Genomic DNA, 26944 nt, shown 5'->3' with positions numbered 1-26944 from the left:
ACAGGTCCCCATTTTCCTACAGCGCCTATATAATGGTTCCTCCCGTTATTCTGTATTTTCCAAAGAAAATGATTGATCAAGTTTATATTAAGAGTATGTAAAGGCTTCTGCCTCTTGTGGCAGGACATTGTATGCATAGAACCACGTTTTCTTATACCGTAGAATTTATGTAAAATTTGGTATTTGTAGTTCATAATGGCTTCAGAACTTTACACACATTGGTCTATGGTTTCCATATGACGGACGGACAGACGGACTGGCATGCATAAATCGACTCAGAAAGTGATTCTATGAAGATACTCAAAAGTAACTACGGGTCTATCTGGCTTCCTTCTCCATGCACAAAGATATAATACCCTTACAACTGTGTAGTGTAGGGTACAATAAATGCAAAAAGTCAATACCCTGTGCCTTAGGGTATAAATACATCAAAAGCTAAGCCACCTTTTAATGCAAATTTCAGATCATACGAATGCAGTTTTCTTTACTGGGAAATACATTAAATACTTACTTCTCACATATTCCAAATAAACAAAATCAACATATTTCTCTGTATATTTATAATTTTAAAATTTTAATTTATTTATTACAAAAATGTTTAAGTTGATTTCGTTTTTTTTTATTATACTTAATTTTGTTTTGTTTAAAAAAATTGTTTTGTACAAAGTATAATTTACAAAACCCTTAAACTTACACAATATTAATTATTAATAATCATAATAATTTTTAATTGTTAATTATTATATTTAAGTTTCATATATAATTAATTAGATTAATAATAATAATACATATGTGTATGCTATTGTTTGCAAATTAAATGCATTTCACTGAATACATTATTTAATGGATGGAAATCAAGAAGAAAAAAATATGTTTTGAAAATTAAGAAAGAAAAGCAAAGTTAAATGTCAAGCAAAGCGAACGAAGTGTTATTTAAACAAATCATTTAAATACAAAAAATGCTGCGCTGGTCTGTTGTTTTATTATTATTATTTTTTTGCTTATATATTTTATATATTTTTTTCGTTTGCTTAAAATATTTGTATTATTTATATAAATTCAATTGTTTTAATCTAATTAAAAAAATACAAAAAATCATATACTTATTTTATTATGTGTATGTGTGTGTGTTTTTTTGTATTTTTGTCATTTGCCGAACCTTATCAAATAAAATGAAAATAAATATATTTTGTTTTGTTGTTGTTTTTTTCTTTTGTCACTTTTCATTATTGTTCACAATCAATAAATGTAATAACATTAATGTCTGAATGTTGCTTTCAAATGGTGTAAATGGGTTTCATTTCTGTTGTTGGTATTGTTTGGAAAACAGTTGCAAACAAATGTCAGAGAATTTGGGGAAAATAGTTTGGAAGTTGCCATGAAAATTTAAATGTTTTATATAAACATATTGATTAAATATGTGAAGAAAGTAGGATTTTTTAAAGAATACTTTTTTTTTAAACCTTCAAGACATGGATTTTTTAAAGAATATTTTTGTTAAAAAACCTTCAAGACGTGGAATTTTTAAAATATATTTTTTTTAAAAACCTTCAAGACGTGGATTTTTTAAAGAATATTTTTTCGAATAGCCATTGAGACTTGGGTTTTTTTAAACAATATTTTTTTAAGAGCCATCAAGATATGAATTTTTTAAAAAATATTTCTTCAGAAACTTCAAGACGTCGATTTTAAAAAAAAAAAAAAATTTAAGATCCTTTTTGAATTTTTTAAAGAATATATTTTAAATTTTAAAGAATATTTTTAAAAATATTCTAGACGTGCATTTTTAAAAAATATTTTTTGAAAATATTTTTTAATGGCCTTCAACACGTATATATTTTATAGAATATTTTTTGAAGATCCTTTTTTTTTTTGCAAAAATTCATATTTTGTTAAAAAAACCCGCTATTATCTTTACACAACTTCATAAATTATATTGGAATGACGAAAAAAAATACTTAAAGTATTGAGATAATGGTTTACGGAAAAATTGTCCACCGAAAATCACTAATTTTTTGTAGATATGTGTAAATCCCAAGGATATTTAGAACCTTTCTGATTCTCTATCGAAATAAAACTTAATAAAATAAACAGCAGTATGATCGGCCGGGCCGAACCTTTAATACCCTCCACCATTTGGAATGAGTTTGGAAATTAAAAAAAATCCGTTAAAAATTCTCTTAAAATCTTAAAAACACCGAATATTGTCGACATATTTGGATCTATACGAAGACGTGGACCTGCATAGGCAACTTTTGTCATAAGCCATTACAATATTCAAATAGGAAACTTAAAAAAAAAATCCGGTAAATAATGTAGCTAAAATCATCAATATATAGAATATAGGGAGGGAGGTACCGTCCTATCGGGTCTTAACGAAGGCCTGGACCTGCATAGGCTGTCACAGGCTGTGGTACTCATTAGGAACATCAAATACGAAATTTCAAATAATTTCGGTGAATATTGTATCTAAAATCGTCAAAATATCGTATATTGGAAGGTACCGTTATATGGAGGTTATACGAAGACGTGGACAATTTTTTGTCATGAGCTGTAGTACCCATTACGAAATTTAAAAAACTCCGGTGAATAATGTCCCTAAATTCGTTTAAATATCGAATAACGGGAATATCGTTGTATGTAGGCTATACGATATCCGGGACCTATATAGAAATTTCTCTTTCAGAGAGTAAAGTGCTTAGAAAGAACTTCAAGTATGGATTTTTAGACCTTTCCATTGAATAATGTACATAAAATCATCAAAATACTGAATATAGGGAGGTAACGTTGGACCTATAACGTCGTGGACCTATAAGGACCATGCTCTTCCACGGGGTAAAGTACACAAAAGGAACTCCTTTAGTGGATTTTCAGACAATTTCACTGAAAAAAATTGACTTCAATCATCAAAATACCGAATATCGTTGTGGGTACCGTTACATGGGGGCTATACGATATCGTAGACCGATATAACCTAACTTCGTACTTGACCTGCATGCAGACAAAATACTGATCTGCGCAAAATTTTAGATTCCTATCTTTATTTCTTTTAACTTTAGCGTGATTACAACAGACGAGCAAACGGACGGAGGGGCGTCTTAGAATTTTACGCCGATCAAGAATATACATACTTTGTTATGTCTAAAATTATTATTTCGGAAAAATGAACTTAATATGCCCTCCAACTACATATAGTGGAGGGTATAACAAAACTTTGGGGTGAGCAAATAAAAAAATGCAAATAGTCCATGCATATCTTTGCCACACTTGGCAGAAATCAAAATAAAATATTTAAAAGTGCTGAAATGTGTATTCGATATGACCCACACATTCCACCGAAAATCTATAAAGTTCTCTGCAAAAAATGTAGGAGGTTAAATTTATGTACACCAATCTTTCGATCGATGTGTTCATAAAAATACCCAGGCAGCACCATCTTCAAGAACAATTTTGAGAGAGAATTCAAAACAATTAATGTTTTCCAAATGTGTTGGAGAACACACGATATCCCATGGAACTCTCATTGCCTAGCCTTGCTATAAAATCTCTTTAACATAAAGATTATATGTACTCCCAATTTTGTATACCACTGTGTTGCAACTGCATTTCCCATAGCAATTTAAACATTTTGCATTGTCACATTTCCTCTTTTTTTCCATGGCCTTTTTATATTCGATTTTTTATTGTTTTTTGAATATTACTTTCATCTCTGGGGAAGTGAATGCAAACAAAAAATTCTTAATAATATTTTTTTTATTATTATTATTATTATAATTATTAATTTTATTATGATGTGATGATAATAGACATGGTTTATTTTTAGTTGATTTATTTTATCTCTTATTTTCAGTTTCTTTTTTTAATATTGTTGCTTTTTTGTGCATCATTTTCTGTCTATATTCTTTGTCGTTTTTTTTTTGTGAGATTACCTTAATTATGGATTCCATGAAATTCTACTAACCCAGTACTTTTTTTTTATTGACAATGTGACATTTTTTTGCCACATTCGAGCACACATCAATGAATGATAGAGTCTTATGAAAAAAAATTGATCATTTGTACATGATAAATGTTTTAAAAATCATCCAATTATTAAAAATATTAATTTTTATCTCTGTATGATATGTTTGTGGGAACGAATATTCATTTTTATTTTAATATAATTTTTTTTTGCAAAAGTAGTTTCTATGATTTTATGATATAATCTTAAAAAATAATTTCAGAATTTAGGATGATTTTTTTTTTGAAATGAACATTTTTCAGACGAATATAGATCGTATAGACATTTAAAAAATTAAATAATTAAAAATTCTACAAATTGTTTTTTTAATTATAAATACCGGAGTCCGTTTTACCAGGCCTAATCAGAGCATTAATAAAAATCGAATAATACAATAAAACAAATAAATAGATAAATAAAAACAAGTAATCAAAGGCTGCAGTCGAGCGGGGCCGACCGTTGAATACCCTACAACACTATAATAAATGATACAGTTTATATAGGCGAGATACTCGAAAGAATTCCACAAGATATTGTGACAAATAATAAAAGAAAACCATCAGGTTTCGTTCTCTAATTTTCGAATAATAGCAACTTAAACTAATTTGCTCATTTCCAATTTATTGGCAGTTGTTGCACGTAAATTGTCTTCCTAAATCTGGAACCAATATTTCCCAAAGACCTATAATCTCTCAGAACTGGCAAAAGATTAACATTTATTATTGGTTTTTGACTGAAACGCATCTATAAGAGATACAGACATTTGAAGTCAGAAGTGCGTCTTTCCAGTATTTGTGAATTCTTCAAAAAGTTTCTGAAATGGACATTTTCGTATTTTGTCTACAAAAGTTGGCAAACTATTTCACACATTGAATATTTTTGGTTGGCCATCCCAAACTGCTTGGCTTTTGCAATGTCTGGTAACCCCCATTCAAATGTGCGTGCGGATCGGGCAATAATTACGACCTACTGACAAATTTTGCAGTTTTTGGTCCATTTCAATCCCTAAATATATGGCGATCATCTCCAAAAAGTGTAGGCTTCTATTCTGACCCTCATCTTATCCCCATGCAAAATTTCGTAAAGATCGGGCCATAAATGCTATCTGTATATGATATCCTGATATCCTAACTACTTAGTTTTGTTAGCTGTAGAAATATTACCAAATGTTTAATTCAAAATGAAAATATGCCAAAAATATGACAAAATTGAAAAAATGTGAGAAAATTTTACAAAATCCATATTTTCATCTTTAGAGAGATATTTTTATGCGATTTTTTAGGCGATTTTTTTCTTTCCTGCCAAGAGGCCATTCTGAATTAATGAGAACTGTCAAAATCAGTTCAGCCGTTCTCGACATATAAGAGATCTTTCAAGCATATCTTCTTTGATAGACATATATATCGAACATATTTTGCTATATATCCGATTTGTTGGATGTTAACATCAATGTAAAGATCAGAAGTAACCTTGTCATGGCATTGTGATTTAGCCGGGATTTAAAATATTCGCAGTTTAATGAAAAATTTTGAATTTTTTCAACACAAAAGATATGGTCTATTTTACCCGCTAAATATTATCCGATGACCTCAGCCCCACCTACATTCTAAATTTCGTGAAGATCGGGCCATAATTGCGACCTGTAGAGTGATTACAAATTAACATGGACAGACGGACGGACGGACATACATAGCTAGATCGACTCAGCTCGGCGAGCTAGGAAGATCCGTATATACTTTCCTATATGGGAAACCAATATTTCGAGGTGTTACATAAATTCTGGCCCAATAAAACTTATAATACCCCCAACACATAGTGCTGTAGGGTATAATAATAAAACACAAAAAAAAACAAGTAAGCAAAGGCTACAGTCGAGCGGGGCCGACCGTTAAATACCCTACAACACTATAATAAATGATAGAGTTTATATAGGCCAGATACTCGAAAGAATTCCACAAGATATTGTGACAAATAATAAAAGAAAACCATCAGATTTCGTTCTGTAATTTTCGAATAATAGCAACTTTAACTAATTTGCTCATTTCCAATTTATTGGAAGATGTTGCACGTAAATGGTCTTCCTAGATCCGGAACCAATATTTCACAAAGACCTATAATCAGAACTCAGAAGTGGCAAAAGATTAACATTTATTATTGGTTTTTCACTAAAACGCATCTATATGAGATACAGACATTTGACTATATTCTTCAACGAAATCAGCGTTAACGACATAGTCAGAAGTGTGTCTTTCCTGTATTTGTGAATTCTCCAAAAAGTCGCTGGAATGGACCTTTTCGTATTTTGTCTACAAAAGTTGGCAAACTATTTCACACATTGAATATTTTTGGATGGCCATCCAAAACTGCTTGGTTTTTTGCAATGCCCGTAACCCCCATTCAAATGTGCGTGAGGATCGGGCAATAATTACGACCTGCTGACAATTTTGCAGTTTTTTTTGGTCCATTTCAACCCCTAAATATATGGCGATCATCTCCAAAAAGAGTAGGCTTCTATTCTGACCCTCATCTGATCCCCATGCAAAATTTCGTTAGGATCGGGCCATAAATGCGATCTGTATATGATATCCTGATATCCTAACTACTTAGTTTTGTTAGCTGTAGAAATATTACCAAATGTTTAATTCAAAATGAAAATATGCCAAAAATATGACAAAATTGAAAAAATATGAGAAAATTTACAAAATCAATATTTTCATCTTCAGAGAGATATTTTTATGCGATTTTTTAGAAGTTTTTTCTTTCCTGCCAAGAGGCCATTTTGAATTAATGAGAACTGTCGAAATCAGTTCAGCCGTTCTCGACATATAAGAGATCTTTCAAGCATATCTTCTTTGATAGACATATATATCGCACATATTTTGCTATATATCCGATTTGATGGATGTTAACATCAATGTAAAGATCAGAAGTAGCCTTGTCATGGCTTTTGATTTCGCCGGGATTTAAAATATTCGCGGTTTAATGAAAAATTTTGAATTTTTTCAATACAAAAGATATGGTCTATTTTACTCGCTAAATATTATCCGATGGCCACCCAAATTGGTGGGCTTCTTCCCCGCCCTAAACTCTAGCTACATGCGAAATTCCGCGTCGATTGGTCTATAATTGCGACCTGTAGAGCAACTGCAAAATCAGGAATTTTTTCAGTTTTTGGTCCATTTCAACCCCTAAATATTATGCGATCATCTCCAAAAGAAATAGGGTTCTATTCTGACCTTAACCCCACCTACATTCTAAATTTCGTGAGGATCGGGCCATAATTGCGACCTGTAGCGTGATTACAAATTAACATGGACAGACGGACAGACGGACAGACGGACAGACGGACGGACGGACATACATAGCTAGATCGACTCAGCTCGGCGAACTAGGAAGATCCATATATACTTTCCTATATGGGAAACCAATATTTCGTGGTGTTACATAATTTTTGGCCCAATCAAACTTATAATACCCCCAACACATAGTGTTGTAGGGTATAAAAAAATAATTATTGGTAAAATCCAGCAGATTATGAAGGAAGTTGAGCTGAAAATAGAAGATACGTGTTTTGGCGTTTTGAAAGTTTACATCGTAAAGTAACATAAATAGAGGCGGGCAAATTACCCCTCAACCACATGTTTTAAAATGATCGTATTAAGATTTCTTGGAATCCTTACATTTTAGGTATATAGTGCCTATTGCAGGTAAAAATACGGGGATTATTTTGGTGGAAACTTTTAAGCGTCAAGCGAGTCATCAAAGGAGTCTTTTTGGTCCCTTTCTTCTTTTTGGTCCATTCTACAGAATGCACAATAAACCTTATATCGTATAAAGATATATATGGGAGCTATATCCATATCTGATCCGATCTCGATTGGATTTGACAGAGTTGTAGGTTATTGGGTATCAATTTTACTTGCTTATGGATTTAATTCGATCGAAAGTCCCAAAATTCAGGTTATTTGGACTAATTTTGGCCATTTGGTTCACAATTAACTCGAAATCGGTTGAAGATATATGGGAGCTATATCTAAATCTGATCCAATTATCACCAATTTCAAAAGGGTTCGTGCTTGGGCCAAACAAATATTGTTTGGAAAATTTCATCTCAATCAGATTATAAATGCGACCTGCAAAAAATACACGGAGAGACGGACTGGATTGCATAAATCAACTCAGAAAGTGATTCTATGAAGATCCTCAAAAGTAACTATAGATCTATCTCGCTTCCTTCGCCATGTTTCAAACATATGCACATACACAAAATATCCTTACCACTATGTGGTGTAGGGTATACAAATTTATCATTACAGGTCCACCTTTTGTTACATCCCTTTATGTAAAGATACCTCTGAGTTTAACTACTGTAAGGATTTTCCAATCTATACAGAATTTTAAATTGCTAGGTTCCCATTTTAAGGGAATTTTTAAACATATTTTGAAAAAAAGGACCAAAAAGGCTGTTCAAAAATATCTGCAAAAATAATTCTCGTATTTTCATCTGCAATATTGCCAACGATACAAAATAAATAAAATCAACGGATTCCAAGGAATCTTAATCCGAAAATTTCAAAAAATGTGGAAGAGAGTAGAAGTTGCCCCCTCTGTTTAGAATACTTGCGATGTAAACTTTCTAAACGACGATGCACATTCCTTCTGTTATAATCTCCAACATAGTATGGAGGGTATATTAAGTTTGTCATTCCGTTTGTAACACCTCGAAATATACATTTATATTCATATATTCCATACATATATTCTTGGTCAGCATAAAATTCTATGTCGATTTAGCGATGTCCGTCTCTTCGTCTGTGGAAATCACTGTAGCTTCCGAACGAAATGAAGTAGATTGAAATTTTATTCAAATGTATATTATGTCTGTAGGACTTTTGGTATTGAAAATGGGCCATGTAGGTCCACATTTTTGGTATATCCCCCATATAATGGTATCTCCCTATTTACGACATTATTTACCGGAATTGTTTCAAATTTGGTATTTGAAGTTCGTAAAGGATACTACAGCCTATGACGGAAAATTGTCTGTGCAGGTCCACGTCTTCGTATAGCCCCCATATAATAGTACCTCCTTATATTCGGTATTTTGATGATTTTAGCTACCGAATTTTTTTTCAAGTTTCGCATTTGAATATTGTATTAGTTTATGACAAAAGTTGCCTATGCAGGACCACGTCGACGTAAAGACCCTAATATAACGGCTACATTCGGTATTTTTATTTATTTTAATTTTTTTTTTTATTTTAACAGAATTTTTAACGTATTTTATGTTTTTGAAGATTGCCAAATTCGTTCCAAATGGTCGAGGGTATTCAAGGTTCGGCAGGGCCGAACTTACAGCTTTTTCACTTGTTTTTAGCTATAATTTCATAATCTGCTGAATTTTCCCTGTGAGTGTTGAAAGAGTTGAATTTTGTCACATAATGGTGCCTCTGTTTGAATTTAATTTTCAAAAATAATAATAGTTTTGTTAACATAAAAACATTTTAAACATCGCCAATAACCGTATCAATTATCGTAAAATTTCGTGAAATTGTAATTAAGGTATTCTGAAAAAAACAACATTTAATTTCTATTATTTAAAATTTTGCAAAGACTCGACTCGTTCCTTATGCTTTGCTGCTGCTGCTACATCAATAAATATTCCAAAACTTTCTATTAAATAAATATATGTGTGTATTATTTAAATACATAAAACAACATTTAGAGATAAATAATGAATATGATTCGATTTAGTTTACATTTAGTTTTTAGAAAACTGTTTTATTATTTTTCATTTTTGTTGTTGTTGTTCTATCTCTTAATTAACACCTAATTTTTGTTTGTATCATCTCTTGTTTTTTTTTGTATTTTTTTTGTTTTGTAATTTAATGAATTTGAATGCCACTTTGTGTTTGTGTGTGTGTGAAGAATTTTTATTTTTGTCTGCTGTTGCGTTGTATTTTGATATTTACTGGTTTATTTGTTTTCCTTTGTTCTATTTTTATCATCCTTTTTCACATAGACAATTTCCGCATATTCAGTTGAATTTTTTGGTGGCAATGGTTCATTGTTTTCAGCGGGTTTTAATACAAGTTCTGCATAGACGAGTTGTTTGTCTTCCTGTGCGGGGGAATATAATGAAAAATATAAAATAATTAATTATTTATTTCAATGTAAATTGGGATTAAAAATTGACAAATATTTAAATGTAATTTTGTAATTAATTTTTATTTTGTGGGACAATTTTAAAATGTAAATATGTAGATCATACATATTGGGAGCAATACGCACATATATATGTATTTTCAGACCTTTTTTTATATACCTAAACAACAGGGTTCCTAATTGTGGATTTTGAGCTGAAATATACTTTGCCCAGAAATGCATTTAAAATAAATAATATAATCTAGAAACCCTCGACTGGAACAATATTGAGATGTACTGAATAACATATATACTGAAGATCATGGATCGGCCGAAAAAAAACAACGGTAAATCGTATACTTAAACGCGACCAGTAACTTCAAAAAATTGGTTAGATCAACATATATTTCAAGTGTTGAAGCGAAAGAAAAATATCTCAATTCGAATAAGCGGTTTCAAGCCCCTACGCTTTATACGACACTCAAATATATTGGCCCTATTATTCCATTCAAATTGATTACAATTTGTGGAGATGGAAACATGGCACAATCAAAGGTACTCCCTTTAACACCTCTGATCATCTAGATGAGTTGTTAAGAAACCAATTGCGATTGGAATCACAGTGACAAAGACAAGAAAATGTAAACCAATTTTGAAATTTCGTCTGATTCTGGCGTAACATCATATTATTGCACAATGGAAAAGAAAGAAGAGCCCTTGTTGAAGATATATATGGGAGCTATAAGCAAATCTGAACCGATCTTGATGAAATTTGGAAGAGGCATTTCTGAGCTCTATAAGATATCTGGAACCAAATATCATTGTTGTCGAATGCATATTACGAATGTGAGGGACTTAAACACAAAATTGGATGAAAGATATATGTGGGAGCTAAAGCTATATCTGAACCGATTTTCACCAAATCTGATGTACTTGCTTCTAGACTGAATTCGTTCGGATTTACCAAAATACAGTACATTTAGACAGATATTGGTCATTTCGTGCACATTAAAGCTGATATCGGATTAATATATACAGGGTGAGATGAAAAAACTGCAACCAACTTCAGACTGTTGTCATTTCTAACACTCGTCCGACAGCTGTTAATATTTTTTCAGTGACAGCTCATTATATTGTTTACAAGCGTACAAAAGCATTTTGGTGAGAATTTACCGAAAAGAAGTTCTTCGTAATGGAATTCAAGCGTGATAGTGTGATTTCTTTATATTTGGCTGGATAATCACAAGTGGCTACCGTTAGAGCACTCCAGCATTAAAATCTTTTTCGTCTAGTACCAACGCACGTTGCCGTGATACTGGTAGCGTAGCTCGACGTCAAGGAAGTGGACGGTAGAAAACAGCAACATCAGCAGAAATGGTTCGAAAAGTAAACAATCGACTTGATCGAAACCCGCGTCGCAGTAGCCGAAAAGTGGATCATGAGCTGAACATATCGCAATATTCCATTCGACAAATATTGAAAAATGAGCTCGTGGTAAAGCCATTCAAATTCCAAAAAGTGCAAGAACTTACACCGCAAAGGAAAGAAAATAGCCTCAAAAGAGCTAAAGAGTTGCTTCGCTTGACCGAAAGTGGTGAACTGCCGAATTTGGTTTTCTCCGATGAGAAAACATTCGCTGTCAAGCATTTTGTAAGCAAACAAAATAATCGTATTTACTTGCCAAAGAGGTCAGCTGAAAATGTGCAACTTTGGTTGGCCACCAGAACTCAAGCACCGGCCATGGTGATAGTGTGGGCCGCCATAACAGCCGATGTTCGCTCTTCGCTCGTATTAATCGACCGTGGCATCAGAATAAATGCCGAATATTATCGCGAAATATTCTGAAGGGTGTATTAAAGCCTTGGGCACGCAAACATATTTTGCCGCAGACCATGGACATTCCAACAGGACTCAGCACCATCGCTCTCAGCACGCGGAACCCAAGAATGGTTACAAAATAAGGTTCCTCTCTTCTTTTCCAGCGCACACTGGCCACCAAAATCTCCGGATACCAATCCGTTGGAATATTAAGTCTGGAGTATTTGTGTTTTCAAAATTTTGACCCGTTGTGTTGGAGGTACCCGAAGGAGTGGGCCGATATATATCATCTTCATAATAGATCTGGTGCTGATAGAAATATTTAGATTTCCCGAGTTTGAAAAAAATCGAAAGCTTATGTCGCGTTTTATGAGAGTTTGGGTCATTCCCAACTTTGACACCTGTGTGGGAGAGCTAGCAGAAGGAGTGAATAAACATATCCCATCTTCATAAATTCGCATTTTATGATATTTTTCGTTATTCAAAACCTTTGACCCATAAACCGTCTTCATAGTAGATCTTGTGCTGCTAGAAATATTTAGATTTGCCGAGTTTGAAGAAATCGGAAGGAGTGGGCCTATATAAACCAGCTACAAATTAGATCTTGTGCTGCTAGAAATATTCGCATGCTTATTTCGCGATTTACGTGCTTCATGGCTATTCAAAATTTTGACCCGTTAATACCAGAAGGAGTGGACCGATACATCCCATCTTCATACATACTGCAAAGTTTGAAAATAATCGAATGTTAGTTTCGCGTGTCATGAGCCTCATGGTTATTCAAAATTTTGACCTGTTGTGGGGGAGGTACCAAAAGGAGTGGATTGATTTCTACCATCTTTACAGCAGATCTTGTGTTAGTAAAAATAATAGGATGTGTGAAATATGAAGAGAACCGGATGTTTATTTCGCGTTTTACGAGCTTCATGGGTATTTAAAATTTTGACCCATTGTAGGGAAGATACCAGAAGGAGTGGACCGATATATGGGATTACCAGGCCTTTTGTCAATAAAACACTCGGATGTCTCTTATTTCACATTTTATAAGTTTTTTTTTTTATTTTTTACTATTTCAAATTTTGCCCCTTTGTGGGGGAGGTATTTTCGCATATGACATAATACTGACAAAAATATTAGAATTTGCAAAAGTTTGCACCAAATAAAATTAACCGTTCTTTTTCTATGAGGTACATTTTTATACCCTACACCACAAGGTTGTCAGGGTATTATGTCTTTGTGCATGTGTTTGTAACAGGCAAAAGGAAACGAGATAGACCCATAGTTCCTTCCGATGATCTGCATAGAATCACATTCTGAGTCGATGTATGCATATTCCTCCGCCCATGTATTTTTGTGAACAAAGTACAGTTCGCATTTATTACCCGATAAAGATGAAATTTTGCACAAATCATTTGTTTGGCCCAAGGACGAACCCTATTGAAAATTTAGATATAGCTCCCATATATATCTTCGTCCGATTTGCTTTTTATTGTGCACCAAACGTGTAATATCTGCCCGAATAGTATGGAATTTTGCACATACAACCAAATTAGGCCTGAAAATAAGTATGCCCAATTTGATCGAAATCGGCTCAGATATAGCTATAGCTCCCATATATATTGTTCATCCGATTTTTTATTTTTGTCCTCCACAGCCGTAATATGCACTCTGTAACAACAATATTTGGGGAAATCTATCAAATACAGCTCAGAAATACCTTTGCTATATTTTATCGAGATCGGTTCAGATTTGGATACAACTCCCATATAAAACTTCGTCCGATTTACCTTTTATTATGCTACCGAATTGAGGCTAGAATCTAGTATGTCAAATTTGGTCAAGATCGGTTCAGATATAGCTATAGCTCTCATATATATTGTTCATCCGATTTGTTATATTTGTTACCCACAGGCGTAATCTGCACTCCGTAACAATGATATTCAGGGAAATATTTGTGGGGGAGGTACCAGAAAGAGTGGACCGATATTATCCATTTCCGAACTTTATCTAAGTTTGATAATTATATTACGATGTACCAAGATTGGATCAAATCGGAAACTCTCTTCGAGAGTTATAGTGCGCACTAGCTAGACAGACGGGTGGACGGACACCCCTAAATCGATTCCAAATGGTCAAAGGATTTGGTCCAAAGATACCTAGGGTCCGTTATTTCGATGAGGCACGTTTTGGCAGTATGATATATACCCTCTACAGCCATATGTCTGAGGGTGTAATGAATGCCACCTGTACTTTACTCACTCAAATATATGGACAGAGAGACGAATGGACAAACGTAAATTGACTTAAAATGTGATTCTTTAACGATCAGGAATTATGGGTCTATCTCATCTCCTTATATATGTTACAAACAAATGCACGAAGACTTAATATACTGGTTTATAGGGTATGCAAATGGAACGGTATAGACTTCAAAAACGAGTTCCAAATGTCCTGAAACAAATTTGGTCAAAAAAGATCTAGTATATTATACCATTATTTCCTAATAATTACAGGTTAGGAACTTAGTATTAACTACTGAAATTTTCTTATGGTGAAGCGTAAAAGGTTCGTTCCTGAAAAGTGAAATCATGTTTCCATAACAGAGAATAGTTTTAAATATATATAAAAATTTTTATTTAAATGTATGCTTTTTTTATTAATAATAAATATGAGGGGGATTATTTCAATGATAAATTTTTATGAGGGGAATTCTTGAATACCTTTTGAGCGTTTGATTGTTCTATTTGAATGTCCATTCGGGTGACGAAGTTTGCCATATGATTACCTTTGTTTTTTTTTTTTTTTTGGTGGGTAATGTGTGTAAATACCAAAATTCATGCATTTCAAATAAAATTCGTAACAGAGAAAAAAAGAGAGAAAAACGATTCCATTAAGAAGAGTAAGCTGAAGAATTTCAACATAGAAATGATAGAAACACCAATGCAAAACTGGGTACTATATATTTTCGAGATTGGGCGATAATAATAATAAATAAACTACATAATTCAGGCAAACAACAAACTATACGAATACGAACCATTCAAAAAAGTTGGAAATCAATAGAAAAATTTGTTCTACAAATCAAAGCGAGGGGGGCGGGTTTTTTTTTTAAATGCATTCACTTGATGACACAATGAAACTAAAGTAAAGTATTTTTGGGAAATAATAATCATATTGAAGGAATTCTCCTTAGTCCTTTCCACTGCTAAAACTTAGCTGGCACAAGGGGAACAAACCAAAATTTGGGACAAACCATAAAAGAGAGAGAGAGAGGGACAAAATCATGGCTAATAAAAGATAACAAAATAAAGGTATAAAATAAAAATATAAAAAAATAATGATTACAACAATACCTTTGGTTGATTGTCATTGCCATCAGTTGTGACACCATCAGGTGACAATTGTTCATTAGCTGCACCAGTACCTGCTCCGCCTGTTACTGCTGCTGTGGCAGCATCCTCGTTGTCGTTGTTGCCAGTTTCCGTTTCGTTGTTCTTCCGGTATTTGGTGGATGCATCTCGCTCATTCATGCGCTTAAATATGGCAGCAAATGAGGGCAATCGCTTCGACTTCTTGTTGCAGCTATCCCCTGTTACTGGGCCATTTTGATCAACTTCCGAAGCTGCGGCTGTGGTTGCAGTTGTTGCCGTTGAGGTGGCTTTTACATCGGCACTTTCTGTGTCGCTACTGTTGTTGTTGTTTGTTTGTTTTTGTTAAAGAAGATGCCGGCCAATCCAGGATGTTACCAAGAAAAGCGTAACCGTTTGTCGTTCGTTGGTTCATTTGTGTTTTTGTCGATGTTGTTGTAGTTTTTTTTTGTATTTGTTGCAATAACATGGAATGTCATTTGAAGGCATTCATTCGTCGTGGTGTTGATGGTAGTGGTGGAGTTGGTCAATGTGGTCGAGAAAAAGTAATGGTAACAAACAAAGTGAGGAGGGGATTGTGGTTATTAGAAAAATCAAGATGATGAAAGAAGTGCTTAATGAGCAATGTTGTTGTAGTAGTTGTTGTTGTTAAAGTGTTAAGTTGAGAGTATTTAATTTTCAAAAGTTTTACGAAAGTTTATTTTACAAAAAAAAAAAAAAAAAAAAAATTTGAAAATAGTTACTCTTCCCTGGGATAAACAAATTAGGGCAAAAAAATTAATAATAATTTTGTGTTACAATTATTCAAATGTGTTATTTTATAATCCCATATAATATACATACATAATGTACAATGTTAATACGGTTTGAAAACAAGATTTTTTTCTTACAGATTTATTTTCTTCGAAAGATTTCACAAGTAAGAGGTTTTCAATAGAAGCCTTTTCAGGTACATTTTTAATGTCGATTAAAATTATATTTTTCTTAAACTACCATTCCCATACATTATATTATTGCATAATATTTGGGAATTTTGATGTTTTTGGTATGCGATTCGAAACACTCGATAACTTGATTTGTAATTCGTAATGTTTTATTTGCCGCTCGACAGTTCCGTTTATTAAATGAATAATTTTGAATTGGAAATCCAGAATTTCATATGCAATTCGAATTTTTTATTTGCAGTTTGAATTCTTCACCTGATGTGTGTTTATATGTGTTTTAATTATCTGTTTATCGAACTTCATTTCAAAAAAAAAAAAAAAAATTGTTGGCAAGTATCTCTCATAGCACCGATTCCAACTTGAAATAATTTCGTTGAGTAATGATGCTAAAATAATCAAAATACCGAATATAGGGAGGCATTTTTATATGGAGACTATATAAATCGACACAGCATTTTGTGCTGATCAAGAATATATATACCTTGAGGGGTCTGAAATGTATATTTCGAGGTATTACAAACGGAATGACAAACTTAATATACCCTCCATATCTGTGAATTTTGAATTGTATTTTTGACACCGCATTTTATATCGGCAGAAATATTAAGATGTGCGAAATTTAAGGCAAATTCATATTTTTAAAAGTTTTTATTTTTTGTCTTTTCTTCTCCAATGAATGGATCGATAGACGTTACTTCGCTCCAGATACAGCGTTGAAAAAACTATTTGAAGAGAATCTGCGAAACATTTCGCATATTATGGATTATTCAAAATTTCGAACTTTGTTTGAGACATACCAGAAGAAGTGGGCCGGTGTTGCCGACTTTTTATCTTGACTTAACTATGATATACATATTACGACGTTCCAAGTATCTATCAATCAGAGTTTCAAACAATACATAAGAGATTTATGTCTGTTTTTAAAATGTCTATATTGGTCCAAAACTTGGTGTTGAAAGATATGTCTGTGGGTTAGGTGCAACAAGAGGTAGATCGATATTGCTCATATTTTAACTTAACATATACTAAACTTGAGCAAACTGGGAAACTCAATTTCTGTGAGATACGTATTATATCCTCAGCTATATGGGTAGTTATACCTTCAGCCATACTTAGAGAGGGTATATATGATTTGATACGGTCAAAACGTGCCTCTCTTTGGGCCAAATCCGTTTCAGGACATTTGAAGTCGATCTAGTGATGTCCGTCCGTCCGTTTGTATGGCTGGTGTATCCGATTTGGTCCAAACTTGGTACATCGTAATATTATTATCAAATTTAGATCGAGTTCGGAGAGGGGCAATATCGGTCCACTCTTTCTGGTACCTCCCCACAAACATTCGATATTTAAAAAAAAAATATTTTGCTGCGCAGACAAATCCTAATATCTGCATGGTTGCTACGTCAGGTGCTAAAATGGACAATATCGGTCCACTCAATCAAGTACCTATAATTATAACTCTTATAAAATTCGACATAAGAGACCGACAGTCTTAAAATTCAACACATCACAATATTTTTTATTAACACAAGGTCAGGTGTCAAGATGGAATATATCGGTCCATACCTTTCCCAAAAAGGGCCAACAATTTCAATGGAGCTCATAAAACGCGAAATCAATACTCAATTCCATTCAGTCTTGGCACATCTCAATATTTCTATCGACACAAGATCTGTTATAAAGATGATAGACCCAACCACTTCTTCTGATACCTCCCCCACATAGGGTTTTAGATTTTGAAAAACAAAACGCTCAAAAAAGAGAAGTAAGCATCTAACTCCCTTCAAATATCACAAATACAAACATTTTTGCTAACAATGTTATGAAGAAGATATATATCTGCGAACCGCTTCTGGTTCATCACCCACAAAAGAGTCACAATTTTCAATACTTTCATCTGTCATATCTTGCGAAACAAGTTAGCTTTTCTTTACAACTTGCTATATCTTAGTATTTCTCTCAACCAGAAACCTGAGATGAATATAGAATTTATGATTTCACCATACTTATATCAAATTTTATTGACATAAATGTTCGATTTTCTAGTAATTGAAGTAGGAAAATGCAATACTTCGATCGACTACATCTGGTACCTCACGCACATTTTAACATTGTGTAAAAATTATCACATATCTCGTATAAAATGAAGGAAGCAGTCGATATAGTCCAAACGTTGCATGTCACAATATTTTTATCATATTTATTTAGGTCGAATACGAAATGGACAATATTGGAAAACTCCTTGGGAACCTACTCCATAGAGGTTCAGCAGATTGAATAATCATACGATAAGTCAAAATATATTTAAATATTCGAACATTGGCTGAGGGTATACATCCATAGGAAAAACCGACTAATACCTTTTAACTTATTTTGTCTTCCATTTCATTTCATTTTGGAAGCGGTAACGACATTTTTCCATAGGTAAAGTAATATTGAATGTAGACTACTCTAATTACCAACAATATGAATAAATCAAAATGTACTGCATTTGAAATTGTTGCAATTCCATTTCAATTAGATTATTAACGCCTAAAAATCTAAACTAATTGTTAGGGAACGGAACATGGGAAACACCCACAAAATTTTAAACTGTGTTGCTGCCATTGTAATTAACAAACCATAAAATAATCGATTTATTGATATAAATTTGGAATCTGTAATTGTAAACATTTAAATTATGTATGCATGATGCGATGTAATGCTCAGTACACTAACTTACAAAAGTTGGTTACATGAAAACGCCGATTAAAATAGTATTACTATTTAAACTATTTGAGATATTAAGCAGAAATATATGAAAGGTAAATTTTAAAACCCGCACTAATACATTGAAAAAGATATCTGCAAAATTTGGATTTAACAGAACGGCGCTAAGTGTCACAAACTGAAGCTACATCCGACTTAAAAAAGAGTTAAAAAGCAGTAAGTTCGACCCGGCCGAACTTTGAATGCCCTCCACCATTTGGAACGAATTTGGAAAAGTAAAATCCGTTAAAAGTTCTGATAAAATCTTAAAAATACCGAATATAACCGTTATATTGGGGTCTATACGACGAGGGCCTACATAAGCATTGTTTGTCATAAGCAATTACCATATTCAAATTCAAAACGTGAAATAAACGGCGAATAATGTAGGTAAAATCATCAAAATACCGTATATAGGAAGGTACCGTTATATCGGAGCTATACGAAGACCTGGACCTGCATAGACAATTCTCTGTCACAGGCTGTAGGATCCATTACGAATGTAAAATACGACATCTCAAACAATTTCGGTAAGTATTGTACCTCAAATCGTAAAGAAATCTGAATTTGACCGAATATAGGGAGGTACTGATATATGCTGCCTATACGAAGACCTGGACCTGCATAGACAATTTTCTGTCAAAGACTGTAGTTCCCATTACGAACTCTAAATACGTAATTTGCAACTACTCCGGCGAATAATGACGCTAAAATCATCAAAATACCGATTGTAGGGAGGTACCGTTATATGGGGGCAATACGAAGACGTGAACCTGCACAGGCAATTTTCTGTCTTAGGCTGTATTATCCATTTGGAACTTCAAATACCAAATTTGAAACAATTCCGGTGGATAATGTCGCTAAAATCATCGAAATACCTAATATAGGGAGGTACCGTTATATGGGGGCTATATGAAAACATGGACCTACCTACATGGCCCATTTACGAACTTAACCTGCCTACTGGCAAAATAATGTGTGCAAAATTGTAGCCTTCTATCTCAATTCGTTCGAAAGATAGCGTGATTACAACAGACGGACAGACGGACAGACGACCTAAAAAATATAGACTATAGAAAATATTAGTTAATATATATTATATAGTATAGTGGAGGTTATAAAACAGCTAGGAAAGGTCAAAAGTCGGGCTGACCGACTATATGATACCCAACACCACTATGCCTATTTAGTAGAGCTCTCGTAACCAAAAAATATGTTGGGAATTTATGTGAAGCAGATCATACATCATATACTATAAACCTTATTTGAATGCATATCATGGCTTTAGAATATTCAAAATTTGGGAACTATATCCAACTCTGAATCGCTTTTCAACAAATTTGACGGAAGCTTTTGTACCTCTAGATCCAAGAAACACTGCTTTATAGTGCATTGTATGACTACGATAAGGATTATATTAAAGAATATTTATTGGAGCAATATATATGTCGGACCTAGTTTCACCAAATGGTAAAAATCTGTTGAATATGAAAATATCTATTCAATTTGGGCTGATATTACATATACGGTCAGCAATAGCCGTAAAATCGGATGAAGATGTATATCGAAGCTATAAAGAAATCTGAATCTATCTCGATAAAATTTGGCAGAAGTATATCCGAGCAGTATAAAATATCATTTTGTGGCAGAAGTATTTCCGAGCAGTATAAAATATCATTTTGTGGAGTGCATATTACGCATGTGAGGGATTTGAACACCAAATCAGATGAAACATATATATGGGAGTTATAGCTATATCTGAACTAATTTTCACCAAAATTTGAAGCTCATGATTTTAGGCTGATTCAGTTCATTTGGGCTGATATTAGCCATTTGGTGCACAATAAACCAGATATTGGATAAAGATGTATACATGGGAGTTATATCCTAATTTGATCCGATCTAGATAACATTTGGCAGAGATATTTTTGAACTCCATAAGTTATCTGTTACTAAATATCATTCTTGTGGAGTCATACTTGCTTCTTGACTGAATTCGGTCGGAGGGGCCAAAATTCAGGTCATTTGGACTGATTAACCCGAAATCGGTTGAAAATATATACGAGAGCTACATCTAAATTTAAATCTCATAAATTTCAATAGGGTTCGTCCTTGGGCCAAACAAATATTGTTTGGAAAATGTCATTTCAATCGGATAATAAATCCACCTTAATTTTATTCACAAGAATACGGACTGACATGCATATATCGATAAATCGATAAATATGGGTCTATCTCGCTTCCGTCTCCATGTTACCAATAAATGCACAAAGACATAATATCCTTACCACTATGTGGTGTAGGGTATAAAAATGTATGCGAATAATTGTTAATCCAAATGTTAACCTTTTGTACGGGAGATACCTGAAGGTTTGGGACGATTGTTTCCATATTTACATTCGATCTCTGGCTGAAAGAAATATTTAGACATACCTAGTATGAAAAGAATCGCCGACTTGTTTCGCAAGTTATGAGAGATATAAATATTGAAAATTGTTACCCTTTGCGGGTGAGGTTTCAGAAGGAGTGGGCCTATATACTCCATCTTCATACCAGATTATGTGTTAGTACTGAAGTAAAATTACATATTTAAATTAAATGATTTTTTTGTAACTCAGCATTTCATATTCAGAATCTCAATAAATCGATCCAAAAACAGGCCAATTAAGACGTGTATTTTTAAATCAAAGTTTTCCAACTGAATTCTTATTGGATCATTCAAATAATTTTGTGTACTGACTTCTTAAAGAATAGTCCTATGTTAACAATTCTTTGTAAGGAATTTTCTTTTCCTATGAAAACCGGGAACCAGTGAATATAATTAAATTCACTTAAATTCACTTCACCAATAAAATTGTAAACAGGTGTAATTTTATTTGCTTTAGGTACCAAATGATATTATCATAAAATTTCATTGAATATTTTGTAATTTTTCTGTATTGTTAAATATTTAGGGATTATTTAATTACATTAAGCCGATCAAAAAAATATAGACAATTTTTGGTTACAATGTAACTGAATTACATGAAGCGGGGAAATGTTAATTTATATGTAATACGAGTAGTAATAGAACCATTTTCTGTGAACAATGTTTTGTTTAATATTTTTACAATGTAGTTTGAACTCATTATGAAGTGAGGGTTAAATTGATTTTGATATTATGACAACCATCATGACAACTATGCAATATTGAAATGCAACCATGAACTTTTTTTCATCGATTTTAGCAAATGATAAGCTCCATTGTATGAAGTATTAAATTCTCTTAAACATTTTTAAAATTTGAAGAAAATATTGAAAGCAAAGCAATTTAATATATTTCCTCCACGGCTAACGCGTATTGCAATTATAAAGACATTCAAACAGAATAATCGAGATTGACAGATAATAGTAAATTCCAGCAAGACATGCGGGATGGATGATGAAAGGTGGGTGATAAGATAACGCTATCCGAAAGGATAATATTTTTATACCCTCCACAATTCTATGGAGGTGTATAATAGCTTTTTTATTCCGTTTGTAACTCCTCGAAAAACTCATGACAGACCCTACAAAGTAGATATATTCTAAATAAGCGTAAAATTCTAAATCGAATTAGAGATGTCCGTCTGCTTGTCTGTTATAATCACGCTATTTAGAAATGGGCCATGCCGGTCAACGTCTTCGTATAGCCTCCATATAACGGTAACTCCCGATATTTAATTTTGCAGATTTCATTGACATTATTTACCGGAATTGTTTCAAATTTGGTATTAAAAGTTTGTAAAATTGTGTATCGTATAGCCCCTAAATATCGGTATCTCGCTTTATTAGGTATTTTGATGACTTTGGATACAATATTCACCTGAATTGTTTTAAATTTCATATTTGAAGTTCTTAATAGCTACTACAGTCTAAGACAGAAAATTGTGTATTTAGGTCCAGGTCTTCGCAAAGCCTAAATATCGGTACCTCCCATATTCGGTATTTTTATGATTTAACCGACATATTCACCAGAATAGTTTAAATTTCATATTTGAAGTTTCTAATGATTACTACAACTTACGACAGAAAATTGTCTACGCAGGTTCACGTTTTCGTAAAGACCCCATATATCTGTACCTCCCTGTATTCAGTATTTTACAGATTTCAGCGACATTATTTACCGGAATTATTTCAAATTTCGTATTCAAAGTTTGTAATGAGTGCTACAGCCCTTCACAAAAAAATCGTATGCAGGTCGACGTCTTCGTATAGCCCCCCATATAAAGGTACCAGCATATATTCGGTATTTTGCTGATTTCAGCGTCATTCTTCGAATTTGAAGTTCTTAATAGCTACTACAGTCTATGACGGAAAATTGTCTATTCAGGTCCAGGTCTTCGTATAGCACCTAAATATCGGTACCTCTCTATATTGGGCATTTTGATGATTTTCGATACAATATTCACCGGAATTGTTTTAAATTTGGTATTTTAAGCTCGTAATGGGTACTAATCGGTATTACAACCAATGACAAATATCCCCTAGGTAACTGTTTCCATTTAACACATATTTTTAGATGTTTTTTTTTTAATTTTTCAAGCTCCTTCCAAATGGTAGATGGTATTAAGAGTTCTGTCCTGCCAAACTTAGGTACCCTCCACTATGAAAAGGAAGGTATATTAACACCGTTTGTAACACCTCTAAATATTCGTTTTATTGCGTCTATGATGGCTGGTATCGAAAATGTGTGTATCGTGGGACAGGTAGCAAACGAAATGGTCCGATCTCTACCATTTTTACAACAGATCTTATGTTGATGGAAATATTGAGAGGTACCAAATCTTGAATGTAATCGGATATTAGAATCGCTTTTATGAGCCTTATGGATACTCAAAATGTTGATCCTTAGTGTGGGAGGTACCAGAGGGAGTAGACCATCTTCACAGTAGATTTTGTGTTAGTAGAAATAATTGGATGTGTAAAATATGAAGAGTGCCGGATGTTTATTTTGGATTTTATAATCGTTTTGGTTATTCACAACTTTGACCCTTTGTGGGAGGAATAGTTCGATCTCTACCATCTTTATAACAGATTTTATGCTTATAGAAATATTGAGATATGCCAAGTCTGAGTGGAATTGGATGTTAATTTCGTGTTGATGTTGATTCTTTTGTGGGGGAGGTACCAGAAGAAGTGAACCGATATATTCCATCTTGGGTTAAGAAAAATATTGTGATGCGAGTAAATTGAATATCATTGGTTTCTTACATAACATTTTATAAGAGTTATAGTTATTCAAAATGTTCACACTTTGTGGAGGAGGTAATTGATAGAGTGGACCGATATTGTCCATTTTCGCACCTGACCTAGCACTGATGCAAATATTAGGATTTGCAGAGTTGGAGCAAAATCGGATTATCGTTTCCCTTTCTGTGCAGAAAATATATTTTTTGAAAATATCGACCTTTTGTGGCGGACGTACCGGAAGGAGTGGACCGATATCTCCGAAATCAATAATATAATAATATTATTACGATGTACCAAATTTGGACTAAATCGGATACTCCGTTCGAGAAGGAGCAACATCGCTAGATCGACTCCAAATATCCTGAAACAGTTGTGGTCCAAAGAGGCCTAGGGAAAGGTACACTTTAATTTGTAACAAAACCGATATCGATTCTTGTTCTATGAGGCAAAATAATTTTCTATAAAAGTTTTGGTCTTTTGTGAAGGAGTACCAGAAGGAGTGGACCGATATTGCTTATCTCCGAAGTCGATCCAAGTTTAGCACAAATATTACGATGTACTAAGTTTGGAGCAGATCTGATACTCCCTTCGAGGGTTATTGAGCACAAGAGCCAGAAAGGCGTACACCGTCAGATCGACTTAAAATGTCTTGAATCAAATGATATATACCCTCTGTAGCCATGAGGATGAGGACAGGCAATCTTGATTCTATCTATATCTATAAAAGAGAAAAATGTAAGCATGTTTGTAATTTAAAGACTAAAAAACTGCTGAACAGATTTTCATGAAAATTTCCATATATACTACAGCCTGAAAGTGACAAAGGCTATATAAATTTTTAAAATTCCACTTGGAATTGGAGATATGGAATCAGAATGGGAGGTGCCTTGGAGGTACCTAATATGCACATATCTATTGATCGGTTATAGATACAGTCCAAATGAAGAATGTGTAACGGAAATCGATACAAAAATAAATTTGCCAAATAATATTGAAATCGGTTAAGATTTGGATATTGCTCCGTTATATATTTTCGACAGATTGATGGACCAAACAGGATATATATTTTTGATTCCAATGTAATTTGAAATGAGCGATGGAATTTGGTACAAAAATAAATTTACCGAATTATATTGAAATCGGTTCAGATTTGAATATAGCACCCATATATTTTCGATCGATTTCGTTTATTTGATGCACCAAATACGATATGTATGTTCGATTCTAATGTGATTTGGTATGAGTGATGGAATTTGATTAGAAAATATATTTGCCAAATTATATTAAAATAGGTTACAAAAATAAATTATCCAAATTATATTGAAATTGGTTTAGATTTGGGGATAGCTTCCATATACATTTTTCGGTTTGGCAATATTTTATGCACCAAACACGATATGTATGACCGATCAAATCAAATTGGTCAACGAAGCTCACCGGGTTCAGCTGGTAGAATATATTATTGTGTGTTCTAATTTTTATCATTTTCCAGAAGAAATAAAGTATTGACTAATTTAATCAGTATCTTAAAACATCTGACACGTTCAACGTCCAACGTTACCGGGTACGAAAAGAATACGTTTATCAGAAGTACATATCTTGAATTATAATATACTAGCTGGCCCGGTCCGCGTTGCCGGCCCGTAGTTTTTGTTTATTATGTATATATGTCAAAACACAATTATTCTCAGATATGACTGATATAAGTGTTCGCGTACTGGTCGATTAAAAGTGTTTTAAATAATTAAACCGTGGGCTTCAAAGGTGTGGATGTGCTATACAAACCTATTAAAAAGTATATATCAATCTTATCCCCATGTAGGGATCAAATTAATTTTTAGTATAGTAAAAATCGTAGCAAAATTTTGCAGTCAAATGAGCAATAATTTGGAATTTGCTGTATTTTGTACACCTCATAATTGAGAGCTGAATGAATTAAGAATAGCCAAAGTTAATTACTTTTTTAAAGCCATTAGCATCACAGATTGTCCATTAAAGATCTTATAGTCCCCCTAACCATGTCGGTCTGTTTGTCCGCCAAAAGGTGGACTTGAGGGGGTACTATTATATGGAAAAAATTCTAAAATTTGTTCAAATTTTTGTGTAAGATTTTCACCCCCCCAAATACACATTTTTAGCCAAATCCTTTGAAATATGGTAACACCAGGAGGTACCTTTATATGGGCACTACTCCGAGACATCGACCTACATTGAAAACATTCTTCTACCCCTTATTATCCAATATGACAAATAGAGACAAAATCAAAAATATAGCAAACTGAAAAAAATTTCGCGTGATTAAAAATGAGTAAAAATAGTTTTATACACCATATTTTTCATCGTAGTATATAAAGATGCCAAATAAGGGCCAAACAATGAAAAAAGTGCCCCAGACCTCAAAAATAGCTCAAATCATATGATGGTTATATAAATATGAAATCGGGATGTACCCTTATCGTGCGATATCATGATCTGCAAAAGTGATTTAAGGTATCTTGAATGTTTGTGAAGAATTTCTGGAAGGATAGAAATCCTTTTCTTACTAAAAGTCTCATTCGCTCTACTATTTTCTACCCTTTATATTTGGTATTTTACTGCTGTACTCCCAAAGAATTTTGCATTTTGAGCTCTCATTGGACGGATTATTGTCACATGAAAGAATTAGGTTCACGCTTTGAAATGAGCTCCATTAGGTTTTTTCTGTCATTTTT

At 33.2% G+C, this 26944-nt stretch overlaps 1 protein-coding gene across 1 annotated transcript in view; it reads right to left on the bottom strand.

The window, feature by feature from the left end:
• Positions 1-9279: 9279 nt before the first annotated feature.
• LOC101896521 (fasciclin-3) overlaps positions 9280-26944 on the bottom strand; it is a 418355-nt gene continuing 400690 nt past the window's right edge. Inside the window, exons 6-7 of the mRNA XM_059119878.1 lie at positions 15316-15649; positions 9280-10120 (exon numbers count right to left, since the gene is read on the bottom strand). Of these exons, the coding sequence (XP_058975861.1) occupies positions 9977-10120; positions 15316-15649 (478 nt within the window). The 3' untranslated portion in view covers positions 9280-9976. The remainder of the gene's footprint in view (positions 10121-15315; positions 15650-26944) is intronic.

Source organism: Musca domestica, unplaced genomic scaffold (genome assembly GCF_030504385.1).
Source record: "Musca domestica strain aabys unplaced genomic scaffold, Musca_domestica.polishedcontigs.V.1.1 154, whole genome shotgun sequence".
Lineage (NCBI taxonomy): Eukaryota > Metazoa > Arthropoda > Insecta > Diptera > Muscidae > Musca > Musca domestica.
This window is presented reverse-complemented; position numbering and strand designations above follow the sequence as displayed.